Source organism: Mesoplodon densirostris, chromosome 5, assembly GCF_025265405.1.
Source record: "Mesoplodon densirostris isolate mMesDen1 chromosome 5, mMesDen1 primary haplotype, whole genome shotgun sequence".
Taxonomy (NCBI): domain Eukaryota; kingdom Metazoa; phylum Chordata; class Mammalia; order Artiodactyla; family Ziphiidae; genus Mesoplodon; species Mesoplodon densirostris.
This window is the reverse complement of record NC_082665.1, coordinates 134,089,589-134,110,505: the sequence shown is the minus strand read 5'-3', so window position 1 is coordinate 134,110,505 and position 20,917 is coordinate 134,089,589. Positions and strand designations below refer to the sequence as shown.

The window sequence follows — 20,917 nt, the reverse complement described above, 5'->3', positions numbered from 1 at the left end:
TCTTGGCCTGTTTGTAGCTCAGCTCACTTAGTAAAATATGCAAATTTGCCAAAAATAACCAATATAATTTAACATAGAAAGCTTTGAATTATGTTTTAATTATGCCAATGTCTAAATAAAAGATGGGTGGCTTCGTTTATATTATATTAAAATAAGTAGCATAGATATTTCATTAGTATTTTGTTTTTAATCTGGTACTTTGGCAAACCTTCTATAGTGATAAATGAATTTTCCTTTTCATTGGGAAAAGCCAAGTTACTGTTGTTTTTGGTCATGTAGTTGCATTCCTCAGACTGTAACAGTTAGCTGAAGACAAGAAATTGGAAGAGATCTTTGCCGCTAAGATATTTATTTCCTAGATTTACATGATAATGACCTTATGAATGGTTTCTTATTTTTTCAATTTTCTTTGAACACACTTTTCTTTTTCTTTTTTTTTTTTTTTTTTTTTGCTGTACGCGGGCCTCTCACTGCTGTGGCCTCTCCCGTTGCGGAGCACAGGCTCCGGACACACAGGCTCCGCGGCCATGGCTCGCGGGCCCAGCCGCTCCGCGGCATGTGGGATCTTCCGGGATCGGGGCACGAACCCGTGTCCCCTGCATCGGCAGGCGGACTCCCAACCACTGCGCCACCAGGGAAGCCCCAAACACACTTTTCTTAAACCACACTTAGAGCTAAAAGAAATTACAAATATTTTGCATTTATATGAAAACCAGCTAAAAATGAACTTGTCCTGATTACATACTACCTAGAATTCCTGTGGCTCTGAATTCTCACACATGTAGATTTTCAGGGAAAGTTAAACTTTTTTTCTTGTTTCTCCACCTTCCTCCTAAGTCCCTGTCTACCTGAATGGTTTCATGACCCACCTTGATGCCCAGCTAGAAACTTTGACTAGAAACCACAATGTCTTCCTTGACTTTTCCATCTAGTGAGTTTCTCTATTCTATTAACTTTCCCACCAAATTATTACCCTAATGTGTCCTCCCCTTTTGACTTCCCACTGCCAAGGCTTTACTTTCACTTGTCCAGATTAGCATCTCACTGGCCTGCTTATGGTCTGTCTCTCCCCACTTCTGTCTCAATGGTCTCTGTCTGATTGGATGGCTTCAACATCTCCATCAAGCAGGTTCTCCTTATCCATAGCATAGATTCAGCCCAGGTTCCTCAGTAGACAGGGAAACCTTTATGGTCTAGCTCTGACCCTCTTGCTTTGCAGCCCTCGTTCTCTGCCCCTCTTCCTCCTGTGGTCGACACCTCGCCTCGTCGACCCCACGGGTTTCCCACCGAGACTCACGCCTGTGCCCACGTTGTGTCCCCGCCTGCGGTGCTCTGCCCGCCTTCTCCCCGTATCGCCGTCCTCATCCCTGATGACTCCTCACACCTTTCCTCACCTCACGCCGCCCGTCACCCTGCCCTGCACGTTTCACTGTACGTTTCTGTTAATAAGTCCTATATCGCAATTAATTGGTTCCATGCCTCCCACGGGCCACTCAACTCTGAGTGTCAGGAGGTAAAGGATCATTTCTTACTCCACCTCATTTAAGGAAATAATCTTTCCTTGGCATGTAACTCAGCTTATTCTGTATTGGTTCTTGGTTTTATACTATCATTTCTTAATATATACTATTAGTGGCAGAGTCAGAGAGCTTGAAAATCCACCTGTGGATATATATCCCAAAGATTTGAAAACAGCAACTCAAACAGATACTTGTATGGGTATGTTAACAGGAGCATTATTTACAATATCCAAAAGGTGGAGACAACCCAAGTGTTCATCAACAGATGAATAGATAAACAAATTATGGTATGTACCTACAATGGAATATTATTCAGTCATAAAGAGGAAAAAGTTCTGGTATATCCCTTAACATGAATGAACCTAGGAAACATTATGCTAAGTGAAATAAGCCAGACAAAAAGTACAAATATTGTATGATTCCAGAAGTATCTAGAATAGGCAGATTCATAAGATAGAAAGTAGATTAGAGGTTATCAGGGTCTGGGGAGAGGGGGAAATGGGGGATTATTGCTTAATGGGTACAGCATTTCTGATTGGGGTGAGGAAAGTATTTTGGAAATAGTGATGATGGTTACACAATATTGTGAATATAATTAAAGCCATTGAAAATGGTTAAAATGTATATTTTACCAGAATGAAAAATATAGTTCATATAATTAAAAAAAAGTTAACTGCCACCAGCACCCTTAAGCATATATGTTCCAACATGTAGTTAGTTATATACAAGCATTTTTTCTTCCTATATCATTTATGTTTATCATTCTTACCTTCTTAATATATCACAAATTTCTTGAAGTCAAGGACTAGTCTAGATAGAAAATATTCTTTAAGAAACATGGTTTTTGTTTGTATAGGGTTTGAACTTGGATGTTTTTGAAGTTCTGAAACTTTTCGGAGAGGGTTTGACATTTTATTTGAATCTTAAACTCAGAGTGACAAAGTGACATCAAGTCACTGACTGAGTTTTGAAACGTAGATGTGTTTTTCTGACCTGCTGTCTAGGAACTGTGTGTATGAACCCTGATCCCATTGGAAGGAAAGCCAGATGGTCCAGCAAAGTGTGTTTTCAGTTGCTCCTCTTGCTGTTTTTTTTGTTTTTGTTTTTTTTGTGTTACGCAGGCCTCTCACTGTTGTGGCCTCTCCCGTTGTGGAGCACAGGCTCCGGACGCACAGGCTCAGCGGCCATGGCTCACAGGCCCAGTCGCTCTGCGGCATGTGGGATCTTCCCGGACCGGGGCACGAACCCGCGTCCCCTGCATCGGCAGGTGGACTCTCAACCACTGCGCCTCCAGGGAAGCCCCTCTTGCTGTTTTAAACAAGGGGCTTGGATGATGAGGCCATGTATATGGGAACCATATTGATTATTTTCCCTAAGTCCCTTTTAAAGGCAATAAAAATGTAGGTGTTTACCCAGAATATAAATAAATTTATTCTTCTAGGAAGTTAAAATGCAGTTTTTTGTCTTTTAAGCTCCTATGGAGACTTTTAAAAATAGAATAGATAATGATGACAAGCTAATACAATTTACATTAAAATGAGTTTAATGTACATGTAAGTTTATAAAAATAAGACCTCTTAATTCTTTTATTTGAGTGCCAGGATTTTATTTGAAAAGAAGTGAGATATAAATGTGAGAAAATGTTAGCCTGTATTTACTATTAATTATCTCATATAAATTTCTGGTGTCTCATTCACTGCGTGCCTTGAATTTTATATTATGGAGTCCACCCAGAAAACTGGTAAGGAGCAATGATGTGCTAAATGCTAAAGGGCTTATGGAAAACTAACCTTCCCTTGTACTACTATTCCAGAGGTCAACATTAGACATTATTGTTGGTTTCACCTTCATCACACTTTAAAAGAAAATGCTCTAGTCCTGTGTGATAGTTATTTCTATTAAGCTTTTCCTGCCACTCTGAACTTGCTCAGTAAGTGTGCTCTAGGGAAGTTCCCAATTTTTAGTGTGCATTCACATCATCGGGCGATCTTGATAAAATGCAGGTTCAGATTGGGGGAGGTAGGTGGTGAGATTCTGCATTTCTGATGAGCTGTCATTTTTGATGAGCTGTTAGATGATACCAATGTTGCTGGTCACTGGACCACATTTTGAGCAAGAACACTCTGTTTCAAATATCTGAGTTGATGTTCTGTTAAAATTGGATGCAATCTAAGGTTGCCAGAAAAAAATACAAGACATCCAAGATGTCCTATGCAATATTTGCACATGGTTGTATTAAAAAATTATTCATTGTTTATCTGAAATTTAATTTTAACTGGACTAGACACAATACATGTGTGTGCAGGTACACACAACACACACACACACTGGCAACTCTAAATCACAATCTTCAATCATATGCAAAGTCATTTAAATGTCATGTATTAGATTTAAATTATATGATTATTTTTATTTTGAGAGAAAAGACACAGAACTAGGTTTGTTTCACACCTATTTTTTAGGTACTAACTTAGGTGTTTTGCTCATATGCTTTTCAATACAGTAAAATATGTAAGCATGAACCCTGTCCCCCTCCTAGTATGTATGGAATTCTTGAAAAATAGTGAAATCTGTGCATTCTAAAATATACCTGAAAGCACAGAAATGCCCTGGATTATTAATGTTTTAAGCCAACCATATGAAGTAATAAGGTCTTTATATGATAGATTTAAATTTAGACTATTTTATAGTTTTTATCTTGTATTTTTTGGTACCGTGTACTGTTGATATTTTCAAATCCTGTACGTATAATAGTATTACATGAGGATGATCTGTTGTCTATTAAAGCACACGGAAGAAAGTGTAAATGATTTTCTTTGTTTTTTTCAGATTCTTTACAGAGTTGGAAGCAAGACATCAGAATAATATCTTCATAGATGACATAAGTGACATTGTGGAAAAACACACAGCATCCACATTTGACCCATATGTGAAATACTGCACAAATGAAGTCTACCAACAGCGGACACTACAAAAATTGTTGTAAGCAATGTTGAATGTTACAGTTTTAATTATCTAATCTTGTTTTAATTAGGTCACATAGGTCAAAATTAATGGATCTCTTAAACTATATTTAGAAATGCCTCCTGATGATCTAGTTTCCAGAGAGAATTTTTTTTTTATAAATTTTTTTTTTTGATGTTGGGGGTAGGAGTTTTTTATTAATTTATTTATCCATTTTTGCTGTGTTGGGTCTTCGTTTCTGTGCGAGGGCTTTCTCTAGTTGCAGCGAGCGGGGGCCACTCTTCATCGCGGCGCGCGGGCCTCTCACTGTCCCGGCCTCTCTTGTTGCGGAGCACAGGCTCCTGACGCGCAGGCTCAGCGGCCAAGGCTCACGGGCCCGGTTGCTCTGCGGCATGTGGGATCCTCCCAGACCAGGGCTCAAACCCGTGTCCCCTGCACTAGCAGGCAGACTCCCAACCACTGCGCCACCAGGGAAGCCCCAGAGAGAAATTTTTAAGAGGATTGCTTTTAGGGTGAGGGCATTTGATTAGAAAAATCCAGTTTGTGGAGAATTTTGTCTCTAAAGCAATTATGAAATTATAGTTTGTTGCTGTTTTCCTTGTTTCTTTTTTTTTTTTTTTAATTGCTGCAAGACACGGGGTTGGGGGTGGGAGGGTTGGTGATCAGTGATCATCATTCTAAATGGTGAGAAGATTGTTCTCTAAGCTGTTATTTGGCCATTAAGTAGCCTGAGGCCAAGATAGACTTTTTGAGTAGGTTGAACTAGTGCCTAGGAGCCAAAGCTTTCTCAAGTATCCTAATCTTCCTCCATTCAAATGACAACTCTATTGTTTATAGGAATTGCTGTTTTTTCCCCCTCTGGGTAGTTAGGGGTTAAGGAAAGCAGGGGAAGGTCTGAAGGAAGGCAGTTTTTTAAAAAAGTTCTTAAAGGCTTTAACTATGAAACAAAAAAGAATTAAACTTTAGGGCTTCCCTGGTGGCTCAGTGGTTGAGAATCCGCCTGCCGATGCAGGGGACACGGGTTCGTGCCCTGGTCTGGGAAGACCCCACATGACGCGGAGCGGCTGGGCCCGTGAGCCATGGCCGCTGAGCCTGTGCGTCCGGAGCCTGTGCTCCGCAACGGGAGAGGCCACAACAGTGAGAGGCCCGCGTACCGCAAAAAAAAAAAAAAAAAGAATTAAGCTTTAAATTTCCCCCCATACTTTTTCCCTTTGTCTATTTAGGTTACTGAGCATTTTGTTATGTATATGCTATCTCTATCCTTAAAAGAGTCAGCAATGGTTCCGTAATGTCTATATTGCTGTCTTGCCGGGGTCGGGGGCTTGTTTATCACAAGGGGCTGTCTATATGACAGTACAATTGTACATTGCTGTAAACTCAGTTTGAGGGCTGACTGGCTGTTATCATTCTCCTCCCCTCCTGTGCGTTGTGGCATTTATGACGGCAGCATGGAACCCAGGTCAGTTTCTATGCAATGTGTGAGACCCCATGGTGACGATCACCTCATGGCTGCTTGGAGAAACAGCCCCCAAGTTGGTGAGAAAGGCTGATTATGCCCCTTCCCCCTCCACCTTCTCATTAAAATCTCGTCCAGGCAGGGTGGAAACCCCACAGCTGCCAACCTCAAAGGAGACTATTAGTACAAAGCAGGGTTTGTAGACACTACTGACCTTTTGTCCTGGATTAGTCTTTGTTGTGGAAACTGCCCTATACATTGTAGCATGTTTAGCAGCATCCCTGGCCCCTGCCCACAAGATGCTGATAGCACCACTACACCCCAGTGGTGATAAACAAAAATATCTCCAAACATTGCCTGACATCCCTTGCAGGAGTGGGGGATGGAGAATCACAACCCTCACTTTCCCTAAATTCCCCTCCATCCCCCATGGGAACTGCTGATGTAAAGGTTACTCTGTAACTGTTGGAAAATCTGAGTTACATGTGCGAAAACAAAGTCTGGAATTAGAGCTAAATTTCACTTTGTTTTGCAGGATTTAAAAAAATGCGAAACAGGTACTGCTGTACTTTATGTAATTCTTTAAAACTAAAGGTTTTATTTAAATTAGCTCAATGATATCATCATTGGAGCTTTCACATGGAAATTAGTAGCTGTGTTTTCAGCAACTTTGTTGCAGTTGATGTAAATTTTCCTTTAAGGCTGTGACTTTCAACTTCAGTTGCCCTTTGGAATCTGAAAACCAACAAACAATGCCCAGGGTGCATCCTAGTCCGTTTCATCAGAATCTTTGGAGGTCCGGGGTGCCTGAGGCCTAAGTAATTTAAATATGCAACTGGTTTAGAATTTGCTTTTTTTTTTTTTTTTTTTTTTAACTTCCTAAAAATCTTTTCAAAGCTAGCAGGAAACCTAAAACTCCTCAATTTAAGAAAATGAGATGAAAACCTTTCTGTGTTCTTTCTTTTACTTTGTTCTTCTGGGTATTTCCTGATTTATTTCTAGCAGCCTTGAACCCAGCCATCCAAGTTTCAAAGTGTATTTTTTTAAAAAAGGTTACAATTGCCACTACCCTGCTTCTTGGCCTCTCCCCCCACCCCCGGCCCCTCAACATGGGATTACAGAATCCAGGGCCATCGCCTCCCCACCTCCTCCTCACAAGTCACCCTGGAACTCCTCAGAGCTCCCTTTGGGGTGAAGTGAGGTGACAGAGTGCGAGATGCAGTGTCAGGGACCCACTGAAAGTCAGAAGACCTCGGTTTGACTTCTGTCTTTACTGAATACTAGATCTTTTATTTGGCAAGTTGGGGACCTTTCTGAGGCTCCATTCTTCCTGGAATCCCCTCTTGGCCTTCCTTGAAAGTTATAGGGTGGTTCCACATGAGCTCCTTTATGTCGATGTATCTTGCTAAATTCTGTAAAAATGTTCTGGCAGTATTAACACTGTTGTAACGTCACTGGGAGAGAAGGAATATTCTGGCTGGCATGATCAGAAGGTTTTCTGTCTTAGAAGCTTTGAAAAAGTCCAGAAGCCTCCCAGTAAGTAAATCCAGTCTGACATTTTTTTCTTAGATTATTATCTCGGGCTAGAGTAGTGGCTTAAAACATGTGTTATCTTTTAAATGGAATGTTTATAGACTATCAGATATGAGTTCTAGTGTGTATACTAATGTATAATGTATACATTCACCATTATGATACCATTGCTGCTTCATTAGTTTACTTTCTACTTTTAAAAATTTCCAGCCCATACATTTTCATCTTTTTGTTCATATTGTTACCTTACATTTATATCTTACATTCAGTCTTTACTGTACAAGGCAGAGAAGCCATCCATGTCTCTCTATGTAATTAGGTGTTTATGTTGTTTCTATATTTAAAAATCATTGATAATGTATGAATTTATCACAATATTTTATTATACATTTTTACTTCTTAACTGGACGGGGAAGTATTTTGAAGTTTTGTCTTTCTTTGTTTTTCCTCAGAGCCACCAACCCATCTTTTAAGGACGTCTTGTCCCGAATCGAGTCCCACGAAGACTGTAGGAACTTACCCATGATCTCATTTCTCATCCTCCCGATGCAGAGGGTGACCCGCCTTCCCCTGCTCATGGATGTAAGATGTGATCCGTTGTCTCTTTCCTCTGTGGATAGCTGTGCTGCTGCAAGTCCGATTAAGAAAATTATTCTTACCCCGCTTAAATTATATCCCTTCTATAAAATCCCCTAATTAAGTGAGAAGGTGCTGTTCGGTCGTAAAGTCCCACCTGTGTCTAATATCTTTGGAAATTATCTTCAATTTAGGCTTGTGGGGTCACTCTGAAGAAGTTAGGTTATCCCTCATTTTCTTAACATTTTTTGAAATGGGAAGAATATTGACTTCTTGGAGTCAAGAGTCCCAGATTCCTTTTCCGGCTGAGCCACTAGGCCTGTGACCTTGGGCAAGTCACTTAATCTCTTTGGGCCTCAGTTTCCTCTGGTTGACCACTAAGATCCCTTCCCTGTCACATTCCAAGATGATGAGGTGCTTCCATTTCGCACAGGAAAGAGGTCCTCTACAGCATCACAGGGCATAAACCTCCCCTATTTTGCATTGCTCAGAATGAGTGAGGAAAGTCCAGGTGTCCGTCTTATCTTAGGAAACATTCATGAAGAAAACAAGTATGTGATTTTGAATAGTGGTAAGATGTGGCTGGGAGAAGAGTTGAGACTGCCAGGTGGGAAGCACAGTTGGGAGGACAGCCAGACGTCTGGTAGCTCAGGAGGGCTGCACACTGGCTGGGCTGCAACTGCAGGGGCATCCGTGAGAGAACGGGGTTGCCCGACATGACTCCCATCCAGCTAGAGGGGCAAAGAGTTTTTTTTTTTTTTTTTTTAATTGAAGTATAGTTGATTTACAATATTGTGTTAGTTTCAGGTGTACAGCAAAGTGATTCAGTTTTATACATATATATTTTTTCAGATTATTTTCCATTATAGGTTATTGTAAGATATATACTGTGTTATACAGTAACTCCTTGTTGCTTATCTATTTAATATATAGTAGTATGTATCTGTTAATCCCAACTCCTAATTTATCCCTCCCCTGCCTTCCTTTCCCCTTTGGTAACTATAAGTTTGTTTTCTGTGTCTGTGACTCCTTTGTTTTGTATATAGATTCATTTGTATTATTTTTTAGATTCCACATATGTGATATCATGTAATATTTATCTTTCTCTGTCAGACTTACTTCACTTAGTATAATAACCTCTAGGTCCATTCATGTTGCTGCAAATGGCATTATTTAATCCTTTTTTATGGCTGAGTAATATTCCATTTTATGTATCACATCTTCTTAAACCAGTCTTCTGTTGATGGGCATTTGGGTTGCTTCCATGTCTTGGCTATTGTAAATAGTGCTGCTATGAATATTGGGATGCATGTATCTTTTTGAATTAAGAGTTTTTGTCTTTTCTGGATATATGCCCAGGAGTGGGATTGCTGGATCATATGGTGTAGCTCAAAGAGTATCTTTTTGATCAAATTAAAATATTTTGGCATAGTTCTACTTTACAATGGATAATATTAATATAATGTCAGTTTTGACACACTTGCTTTTTACAAGTGAAAATACAGGGTAAAAATAAAGCAAAAAATTACAGTCGAGTAAGATTACAAAATAAATTCCATTTTCTCGATTCCATTATAAATTCTAAGAGCTATTCTGAAGAAGCACTGAAGTTTAGAAACGAGTGAAAGTGTGTGATCATGGTCACTTTGCTGGCTCTGCTGCACGGTGAGGGGAAGGCTCAGCTGTCATTTCAGAATTCACAGCACCTGCTGCTCTCCAAGGCCGCCTCAGTCTACTCCCTTTACACCCTTCCTTGTCCGTTCCCTGTGATTTAAGAACGAGATTCTCTCCTTGTAAATACTGGGAAACTTGCAGTTTTGTGAATCTAGCTCTGATTTTAAAAAAATCAATATTTATCATGTCTAAGAATAGAATGAAGCCAGGTTATCAAAACTAAGTTTTGGCTCTAAAAAGGTTTATTTCCTGTGCCTAATAAGACATTTATAGAAATAATGAAACTTTGACACATATAGGAAAATATTAATTTTCAAACTTTACTATTTTTTAACAAGAAATGGTTATTTTCTAAATGTAACATTTCTAGTAATGTTATGAATTTTCAGGATTCTTTCTTTTTCTTCTTCTGAAAACGCGTTTTAGCCGAGTTTCCTTAGATTCTGTATATTCTGTGATCTCAGCCTTTTTTAATATTCTCTCCCTTTGTGATTCTGAGGAAATTGCTTAGATAGATTGGGACTCACAAAATCTAATATACATGTTGTAGGTACCATGTTGGAGGTTTATGCCATGATTGCCCAGTAGGCTCTAAACTTTGGGGTCAGAGACCATTTTGAGATTGTGAGTAAAGCTGTAGTCATTCTCCCTAGAAAATTCAGTGTGCAAAATTTTACCTAAAATTGAAGTGTGCAAAGAAACTATGGACTCAGGATGCCTGCTCCCAGAGACAAAGACTAGTATTTTTCAAACTGCTTTTGTACCCATTAGTGGGTCATGAAATTGATTTTTGAATCATGAGCAGTGTTTTTAAAAAATGAATATAGAATAGAACATGTGGTATATGATATATACATCATTCATAATGTGGTTAAATATTATTTCATAAAAAACTTGTTTCATTTTTATGTGCATGTCTACTGGTTGCAGTGTAAAAGTATTTCTTGCAGTGGGTCATAGTCAAAAAATTTTGAGAACCATTCATATAAATCCATCGATGGTACACTCTATGCTTCTCATGTATCACATGTAACAATCCTGACACCTGACTTTTGGATTTATAGACTTGGTGCTCGTCTGCATTTAAGGTACCAGTGGTTTGCTAGTTCCTAAAATCTTCCACCTCTGCTGGATGCCTGTTGCCCTAATCTGTTTCCTGTGTGTGAGAACCTGGCCACCTGGGCAGAATTTAAATGTACCTAAAACATGGTCTCTTCAATGTTACTTCATTTGGAGATTTAGTTAAGCTTGTTAATTGAGGTGAACATTTTTAACAGTTGAAATGGTTCTGTTGGCTTTGAATGGGTATAGTTTCAAAAGTTTTACATAATTCAGTATACCTTCAGTTGACCTTCTTTGAACTCGATTTTACCGTCGCAGAAATAGCAGTGTAAACATATATATCAAGGGAAAATCCAGCAGCCGTTTTTTTGATGGTTTTATTCACATTATTTCATTTGCAAATATAATAAGCTCTAATAATAATGATGATGGTGATCATTAATTTTGTCATTCATTAAGAGCCTACTGTATGCCAGGTATTCATAAAAAACTTTACATGCATTATCATTTAACTTTTGTAACAACCTTGTGATGTAATTGCATTATCCCAATTTTCCAGATGAGGAAACGGAGGCTTATGGAGGCAGGGTAGGTGACTTGCCCAAGGTCAAGTAGCTAGTCAGGAGCAGATCTGGAGTTTGAAACCAGGTTCACCCACCTCTGAAGTCTATCCTCTTATTTAACTATCCTCTGGATTAACATGGGTCCTGTGCTGTTAAAGACTATTTCCTAGTTTTGTAATCGGATTTTAATGTCATCTTCAGACTCATCTATAGTATTGTGTTCAGCATTGTTAAGTTTGCTACAAGTAAGACTCCATGACTGGACGTTGGTTTTGTTTTACTTAGTACAATAAATCAGTTGATTTTGTTCTTCTTTTACTTGATTGCAGACTATCTGTCAAAAGACACCTAAGGACTCTTCAAAGTATGAAGTCTGCAAAAGGGCCTTAAAGGAAGTAAGCAAGGTAAGTGCTGAGAGTCTCATTACACAGTAATGGAATCACCCATTCAGATCCCTCTGAAGAGAACATATCTGAGTTTGATGCTGAAAACTGGTAGATTCTCATAGCCATTTGCACACCATTCTTTGGGTAGCCAAAAAACAAAGCAATGTTTGCTGTACTCAAATGAAACTGGTATTTTTACTGTTTCAGACAGTCTTGTCTTAAGGGCCTTTAGATATCTCATTTTCTTTTGGTGTCTGCATTCGATAAGTATTTATTGAGTATCCACTACAGTGCCAGGGACGATGCCAGCCCCTGAAAATATGGGGATGAATAAGACATCGGTGGTTACTGCCCTCGTGGAACGTGCTGTGTAAAGGGGAAGGCAGACATTAAATAAGAATTACAGGGCTTCCCTGGTGGCGCAGTGGTTGAGAGTCTGCCTGCCGATGCAGGGGACATGGGTTCGTGCCCCGGTCCGGGAAGATCCCACATGCCGTGGAGCAGCTGGACCCGTGAGCCATGGCCGCTGAGCCTGCATGTCCAGAGCCTGTGCTCCGCAACGGGAGAGGCCACAACAGTGAGAGTCCCGCGTACCGCAAAAAAAAAAAAAAAAAAAAATTACAATAAAGGATGATGAGTGACATAAGAGGCAAGAACATAGTAATGTTGAAGCTGAAGCCTGATGCAAAAGTAGCTGTTGAATTCTCCAGATTCTATAAACATGTTCCCAAAGACAGGAACATGTTTATAGAATTTGGAGAACTAGAATGTTCTTCATGTGACAAGAGCCCAGTTCAGGAGAGAGAGCACTGAGGAACCATGTTAGGGAATTGTGGACCTTACCCTAGGCTTCTGTGGAAGCTGTAAATTCATGTGCTATGAAGGTGACAGTGGGCGTGAGCCCCAGTGATGAGGCCTTTGTAGTTGATGAGGCTACAGATGATAGGGGCCTGTACTGATGTGATAGTAAGATGGAGAGAAGCAAACCTTCAACACTGGGGAGGTAGGCATGGAGAGTGTTTGGGTGGGCGTATTTGCGGACAGAAATCAAGGAAAATAGTCTCTGGCTTGTGCAACCAGATGGATGCCCTTGTTTATCTCTACAGTAGGAACATAGGGAGAAGCTGTTGAGTTCCATTTAGAATGTGTCGGAACTGAGATTCCTATAGAACATCCAAGTCAGGAGCTCAGTGGAGAGACGTGAATTGGAGACGTGGATCTGTGGATCATCAGCCTAGGGATGATTTTTGAAGCTGGGAGAATGGATGAAAGTACCCAGGAGTATGTATGGTAAGAAGAGTAGTTAGTGAGTCTGAAGTACAACTGTGAAGAACACCGGACTTCATCTTGTTTAGGGAAAAGGAACCAACAGAGGAGACTTGAAAAACAAACAAAATGTACCAAAGAAGGGCTTCCCTGGTGGCGCAGTGGTTGAGAGTCCACCTGCCGATGCAGGGGACGCGGGTTCGTGCCCCGGTCTGGGAAGATCCCACATGCCATGGAGCGGCTGGGCCCGTGAGCCATGGCCGCTGAGCCTGTGCGTCCGGAGCCTGTGCTCCGCAACAGGAGAGACCACAACAGTGAGAGGCCCGTGCACCGCAAAAAAAAAAAATGTACCAAAGACGGAGGAAAACTTAATAAATGGTCTGGCAAATTGCATGTAATATGGTGGGGGGAAGGTCAGCCCCGTTGGGTGCTCCTGAAAGACAAAGTGGGATAATGATTGATGCGTTCACTGGGTTTATTTATCATCAGGTGGGTTGTGTCCTTGCAGAAGTGGGTGTGGAAGCCAGATTGGAGTGTGTTGAGGGCTGAGTGGGAGGTGGGAACATGCAGGCAGCTAATGTAGCTGTTTCAACAATCAGGCTGAGGGTAAAAAGACAAAAAGAGAGCTGTAGTTGAAAGGGAAGTGAGAGGGAGGGTCTTTTTTTGTTTAAACATTAGAGAAATGTGGGTTTGTTTAAATGCTAATAGGAATATTTAGCTGCAAGAAAGCAATCGAAGTTATGGGAATCAGTGAGGATACGGCCCAGGGGAGCAAAGCTCATGATCGCATCAGAAGCGTCCTAAATATCTCGAAGCTGCACATTACTTCTGAGTTTGGTACATCTTTGTACCACTTTATTGTGAAGCACTTTTTGTTTTAATCAACTTTAAATTGACTCTATTTTACTTTTCCTTGCCAATAATAACTACAAAATCATGGGTTTTATGAGCTGGTTGTTTCTTTATATATATATATATATATATATATATATATATATATATATATATATATATATATATTGTTTTTATTAGAGTATAATTGCTTTACAATATTGTGTTAGTTTCTGCTGTACAGTGAAGTGAATCAGCTATATGTAAACACATATCCCCTCCCTCTTAGACCCCCCAATCCCACCCATCTAGGTCATCACAGACCACTGAGCTGAGCTCCCTGTGCTATACAGCAGGTTCCTACTAGCTACCTATTTTACACATGGTAGTGTATTTATGTCAGACCTAATCTCCCAATTCATCCCACCCTCCTTTTCCTCCTCTGTGTCCACATGTCCTTTCTCTACATCTGCGTTTCTATTCCTGCCCTGCAAATAGATTCATCTGTACCAAATTCTAGATTCCACATACATGCATTAATATACGATGTTTGTTTTCCTCTTTCTGACTTAATTCACTCTGTATGACAGACTCTAGGTCCATCCACATCTCTACAAATGACCCAATTTCATTTCTTTTCATGGCTGAGTAATACTCCATTATATATATGTACCACATCTTCTTTATCCATTCTTCTGTTGATGGACTTTTAGGTTGTTTCCATGTCTTGGCTTTTGTGAATAGTGCTGCTGTGAACATAGGGGTGCACGTATCTGGTTTTTTTTTTTTTTTTTTTTTTTAAGCTGTGATTTTCTTTTTTGGGGGAAGATGTTGGGAGTAGGAGTTTATTAATTAATTTATTTTGGCTGTGTTGGGTCTTCGTTCCTGTGTGAGGGCTTTCTCCAGTTGTGGCAAGTGGGGGCCACTCTTCATCACAGTGCGCGGGCCTCTACTATCGCGGCCTCTCTTGTTGCGGAGCACAGGCTCCAGATGCGCAGGCTCAGTAGTTGTGGCTCACGGGCCTAGTTGCTCCGCGGCATGTGGGATCCTCCCAGACCAGGGCTCGAACCCGCGTCCCCCGCATTAGCAGGCAGACTCCCAACCACTGCGCCACCAGGGAAGCCCCACACGTATCTTTTTGAATTAGAGTTTTGTTCAGATATATGCCTGGGAGTGGGATTGCTGAATCATATAGCAACTCAAAATATTTTTAGTTTTTGAGGAACCTCCGTATTGTTCTCCATAGCGGCTGTACCAATTACATTCCCACCAACAGTGTAGGAGGGTTCCCTTTTCTCCACATCCTCTCCAGCATTTGTTACTTGTAGACTTTTTAATGATGGCCATTCTGCCTGGTGTGAGGTGGTACCTCATAGTAGTTTTGATCTGCATTTCTCTAATAATTAGAAATGTTGAGCACCTTTTCATGTGCCTATTGGCCATCTGTATGTCTTCTTTGGAGAAATGTCTATTTAGGTCTTCTGCCCACTTTTTTATATTAAAAAGAAGTTTATCTGTGTCTTAGTCTCTTTCAGCTGCTAGAACAGCATACCGTGGACTGCGTGGCTTATACACAATAGAAATGTATTTCCCACAGTTCTAGAGGCTGGAAGTCCAAGATCAAGGTGCCAGCGTGGTTGGGTTGGGGCCCTCTTCTAGCCAGGTTGCAGACTTCTCCTTATAGCCTCACACGGCAGAAGGGAGCGAGGGAGCTCTCTGGGGCCTGTTGGAGAAAGCACTACTGTAAGTCCCCTACATACGAACAAATTCAATTTGGAGAGCGCGCTTGTAAGTCCAATTTGTTCAAAGTTAATCTAGGTACCCAACTAACACACTACGGTACTGTAATAGGTTTATTATACTTTTCACACAAATAATACATAAAAAACAAATGAACACAAAAAATAAAACATTTTAAATCTCACAGTCCAGTACCTTGAAAAGTACGGTAGTACAGTACAACAGCTGGCATCCAGGGGCTGGCATCGAGTGAACAGGCAGGAAGAGTTACTGACTGGGGGAGGGAGAGGAGGTGGGAGATGGCAGAGCTGAAGGATCGTCAGCAATAGTATAGAGGGCAAGCTGCAATTTCTTTCACACCTGACGTGTTTGGCACAGGTTCTGGTTCCTTTGTGGGACCAGAGGCATGTTTGCGTCTTTGAAAGCTCGAAACTTGAAGGTTCGTATGTAGGGGACTTACTGTAGTCCCATTTGTGAGGGCTGTATCCTCATGACTTCTAAGCACCTCCCAAAGTCCCCACTTGCTAATACCTAATAGCATCTTCGGAGGTTAAGAATCCAACACATATTATGGGGGGATATGAACATTCAAACCATAGCAGTCTGTCAACCACTTGAATGCATTTCTTGCACCATCAGTGGTCTGCATATCCCACTTAGGGAAACAGTACGTGAAGAAACTTGGCCTGACAGGTATGAAATTACCTAAGGTCCTACTGCCCATGGGTCTCTCCTCCAGGACCCCAAATCGTATGGGGAAGGCGGTGATGTTGGGGTCTTTAGGAGAAACTATTGTACTTAGAGAAGTTCTATCCTTGGCCATGAAAGAGATTGTGTCAGATTTTGTTTGGTTGTTACTGAGAAGTTGGAAAAGAATTCACACAGAAGAGGAAGGAGGAAGGTAATAGTAATTGAATTGAACCAGAAATGATCCTTTATTTTTTTTGAGACTTTTACACCCCAGTTACAGTAGACTGCTACATTCCTTCAGGTGTCTCTGGTTCACTTGATTTGACACTGGTTCTTTTAGGAAAGGCTGGCAAAAATGTAATGTAATTGCCTTACCTTGATACTTAACTGTATGAAGGACTCTGTGAAGAAGTGCTGTTCCAGTGAATTGTTTTTTCTAAGGCAGCGTTTCTCTCTCTCGAGCAGGAGTCATGAATATCAGGATTATTCCTGCAATCTCCTAGTGTTGTAGGGAACCAAGGTTATCAATACAGCCAGCTCAGAGATTCATCTTCTTTTTCATTTGTGCAGGTTACTGATGGGGTTTTCTAGATTCTGGGAAAACAATTGTCAGTATTTTTAACAAAAAGACTGTGTACATAGAGCATTTATGGTTCAAAATCAAAATGCAGAATTTCAATAAGAATTGCTTCCCTTATGAAAGAAATTGGGAGTTCCCAGTATTTATTTTAGACAGTGAAATTTTGTGTGATGAGGCCCAAGTTTTTAGAACCGGACTCCACCTAAGGCCCTTGGGCAAGTCTCTCTAGATGGTTATTCATTCTTGGAAAAAATGAGTAATATCTTTTTTGGTAATTAAAATGCTAATGAAATTTATTTGCATAGTGTGAATAATACTTCAGTGAAATTGCTCCTGTATGTGGCTGAAATGACGGTGACAACTTACTGAAATGGGGCTTTGGAAAGACTTACTGACTTAGTCAAACAACTCAAAAACAAGAAAGATGTTTCTATCAAGTGAAATGTGTATTTACTTCCAGATTTTCGGCTCAGATGCTGGGGCGGAGCCGGGGGGAGGGAAATTTCCAGGGAATCTGATAGTTCAGCTGGTGCAGAGTCTTGTCTGGTGTCTAAGGAGTGGTGCTCAGGACATGGTTTCTTATGCCAATGAAATCGTCCCTGCTGCTGTCTTTTATTTACTCTCCCGTGGAAAAAGAATAACTGCTTTAACGTGCACCTCATAAAAATTCTCCTTCTATTTTGAGATAATATTAAGTTATAAGCTTTTCTCTTAGTGGCAGAAGAGCCAAGTTCTCTTGAATCTTTTCCTGTAACTTATTGCTTCAGCTCTTTAAAAGAGGTAGATATCTATCTATTAACATGAAAAGATCTCTAAGCTGTGTCGTTAAGTGAAGAACATTAAGTTGTAGAACAGAACAAATAGTGTAATGACATCTAGGTAATAAAATGTGTTTATATACATATGTATGTCATCAATTTATTGAAATAGTACCCAGAATCATACACATCAGACTTTCAACCGTGGTTACTGATGGTAAAGGGAGAGGAGTGCGGAAGGGAGGAATTAATAAGGTTTTTTTCCTTCACTCCAAGTACTGCTCTGAAAGAATGCATTTAAGGTTTACAAAGATAACATTTTAAAAATAATGTACTTAAATGTCCATTACAGAAAATTTGAAGAATTGAAATAAGAGAAAATAAAATGTATCAGTAATCTTGTTAAAGATAGTGACTATTGCCATTTTATAGCGTGCCCTTCCAGTGGATGTAAATGTACACTTACACATGGATTCATGTGGTACCCATTTCATTTACTCTTCTAAATAGTGCTGCATGGACTATGGCCTTACCTAAATGATTGTGCTCCTCTGATGATTTCTGTTGAAAACTTTCCAGAAATGGGTTTATTGGGGAAAAAAAGGTAGGTATGATTTAAAGACCCCCAAGTGCCTTCAAGAAAAGTTGTCCCTGTATCCATGACAACCAGAAGTATTTCTAAGTGTCTATCTTACTGTGCACTCCCCAGCATCCAATATTCTTTTCATCTTTGTGAATTTGATATATTGAAAATACTTTATTTTCGTTTTAATTTATATTTCTACATTAGAGAGATTGAGTTCTTTTTTTTCCACATAAATTTGGCCTAAAACAAAAAATTCAGCCAAATTTAATAAAGCTGTGACAGATGCTGAAGGAAGGCACGGCCTTAATATGCAGGCACTGATTTTAATAAAAACACTATATCCAAATTAGCGCTTGTCCCTTCAAGATAGTCATTAAACAGAGTCCACTGATGATACCATTGCTTGATATATTTGGGGGGAACTTCTTTGTTTTTAATACGCCTTTGGAGGTGGAGGCTGGTGGAGTCTATGTTTGGAAGTTTAGGAAATAAAGATTATAACTTTATTTTCCATTTTCCCTTTCATTTTAACGTGGGATAACTAAAAAGGAATTGTCCCCCCCCTTTTTATTTTTATTTTATTTTTTATTTTTATTTTTTATTTTTTTTTTCTTTTTGCGGTATGTGGGCCTCTCACTGTTGTGGCCTCTCCCGTTGCGGAGCACAGGCTCCGGATGTGCAGGCCCAGCGGCCATGGCTCACGGGCCCAGCCGCTCCGCGGCATATGGGATCCTCCCAGACCGGGGCACGAACCCGTATCCCCTGCATCGGCAGGCGGACTCTCAACCACTTGCGCCACCAGGGAGGCCCCCCCCCCTTTTTAAAGTGGCTTATAAATGATCTCTGAAGGCAGTTTACACATTAACATTTGCTGAGCGTTCCTTGTGTCTTAGGTACTGGGCTGGGCACTGAACTAACAAATATGGAAATTTCACAATCTCTGAAAGCTTCGAGGAGCCTTTTAAGGATTTCAAGCTGAGGAGTTGCATGATCAGATTTGAACTTAGAAAGACTGAAAACGTTTCTCTGGATGACACATCAGGGTAGGGCAGAAGTGATGGCAGAGAATTAGGAGGCCAGTAATCCAAAGGAGAGGGGGTTTGGGCCTGAGTGCGGGGACAGGGCTGGTGGGTGAGTGGACAGCAGGATGGCAACATGAAGGAGACTTTATGGACTGTTTGGATGTGGAGGACAAAGGAGCGGGAGGCGTCTGAGCGGTGAGGACCCAGCTTTTTGGCTTGGGGAAGTGGATGATGCCGGGATTGATCACATAGAGAACACTGGGCCGGGGGAGGGGGTGATGAAGGTAGTGTTGAGGTTTGGTCATTCCATCCTGAGTTTGAGATGGCTCTGGGGGACCCGAGAAGAGATACCATCCAGGTAGTTGGATGTAGAGCTTAGGGAACAGACCAAGTCTGGGAGCACAGATTTGGGAACTATGAACATATATTCTTCAAGAGAAATCATAAAAATGCCCTGAGCAGTGGCTGCTTGATTGGATTTTGTTCTGTCTTAAACCTTTTAGGATATATATATTAATTTAAAGTCACTTTTTTTTTTTTTTAAAGATTTTTTGGATGTGGACCTTTTTTTTTTTTTTTAAAGAAGATGTTGGGGGTAGGAGTTTATTATTTATTTCTTTACTTTGGCTGTGTTGAGTCTTCGTTTCTGTGTGAGGGCTTTCTCTAGTTGTGGCAAGTGGGGGCCACTCTTGATCACGGTGCACGGGCCTCTCACTATCGTGGCCTCTCTTGTTGTGGAGCATGGGCTCCAGATGCGCAGGCTCAGTAGTTGTGGCTCACGGGCCTAGCTGCTCTGTGGCATGTGGGATCCTCCCAGACCAGGGCTCGAACCCGTGTCCCCTGCATTGGCAGGCAGATTCTCAACCACTGCGCCACCTGGGAAGCCCTGGATGTGGACCATTTTTAAAGTCTTTATTGAATTTGTTACAATATTGCTTCTGTTTTATGTCTTGGTTTTTTGCCATGAGGCATGTGGGATCTTAGCTCCCTGACCCGGGATCGAACCTGCACCCCCTGCATTAGAAAGTGAAGTCCTAACCACTGGACCACCAGGGAAGTCCTCCTTTTAGGATATTTTAATTGCAATTGCCTCAGTCCAGCCAGGATATTTTCTGTGCCTAGCTTTGATCAGGTGCAGCCATCAGTCCCTGCATCAGTGAACTCCTCAAGACCATTCAGACCTAAAGATATGCTGGAACTGAAGATAGGTGTACCCTCGAAGCCTCGAATATCTGTTAGGTGACTGGAAACATCCAAGTGTCCATCAGTGGGGGATTGAATAAGTACACTGTGGAAAGCACATATGGTCGTAGCATATGTTGCATCCTATCATTCCTCTGCTGAAAGCCTGCTGGTGGCTTCTATTTGCACTTAGAATACAATCCACACACCTGAAGAACTTGCATGCTTTGACCCTGGGCTGGTCCTCTAGTTTCCTCTTGTGCCATTTTCCTGTGTCAGGGCCTTTTACTTGCTCAGGCACACGGCACTTTCCCAGTGTCAGCCCTTTGCTCCTGGGGTTCACTCTGCCTGGACTGGCACTCTCCATTGATTTGGGTGCTAACTCCCTTTTCTCCTTCAGCTGTCAGCCTAAATGACCTCTCAGGAGAGGTCCCTGGCTCCCTCCTCACCCACCTCCTCCCACACACCCTGGTTTTTTGTTTGTTTTTTCCCCTTTAAGATTTCAGTCTGTAATTATTGTGTCTGCCC

General features: G+C 41.0%; 1 protein-coding gene across 1 annotated transcript in view; it reads left to right on the top strand.

The window, feature by feature from the left end:
• The window catches only part of ARHGEF26 (Rho guanine nucleotide exchange factor 26), a 151,789-nt gene that overhangs the window by 80,682 nt on the left and 50,190 nt on the right, over positions 1-20,917 (top strand). The window contains exons 6-8 of the mRNA XM_060100189.1: positions 4,350-4,502; positions 7,926-8,055; positions 11,678-11,752. Of these exons, the coding sequence (XP_059956172.1) occupies positions 4,350-4,502; positions 7,926-8,055; positions 11,678-11,752 (358 nt within the window). The remainder of the gene's footprint in view (positions 1-4,349; positions 4,503-7,925; positions 8,056-11,677; positions 11,753-20,917) is intronic.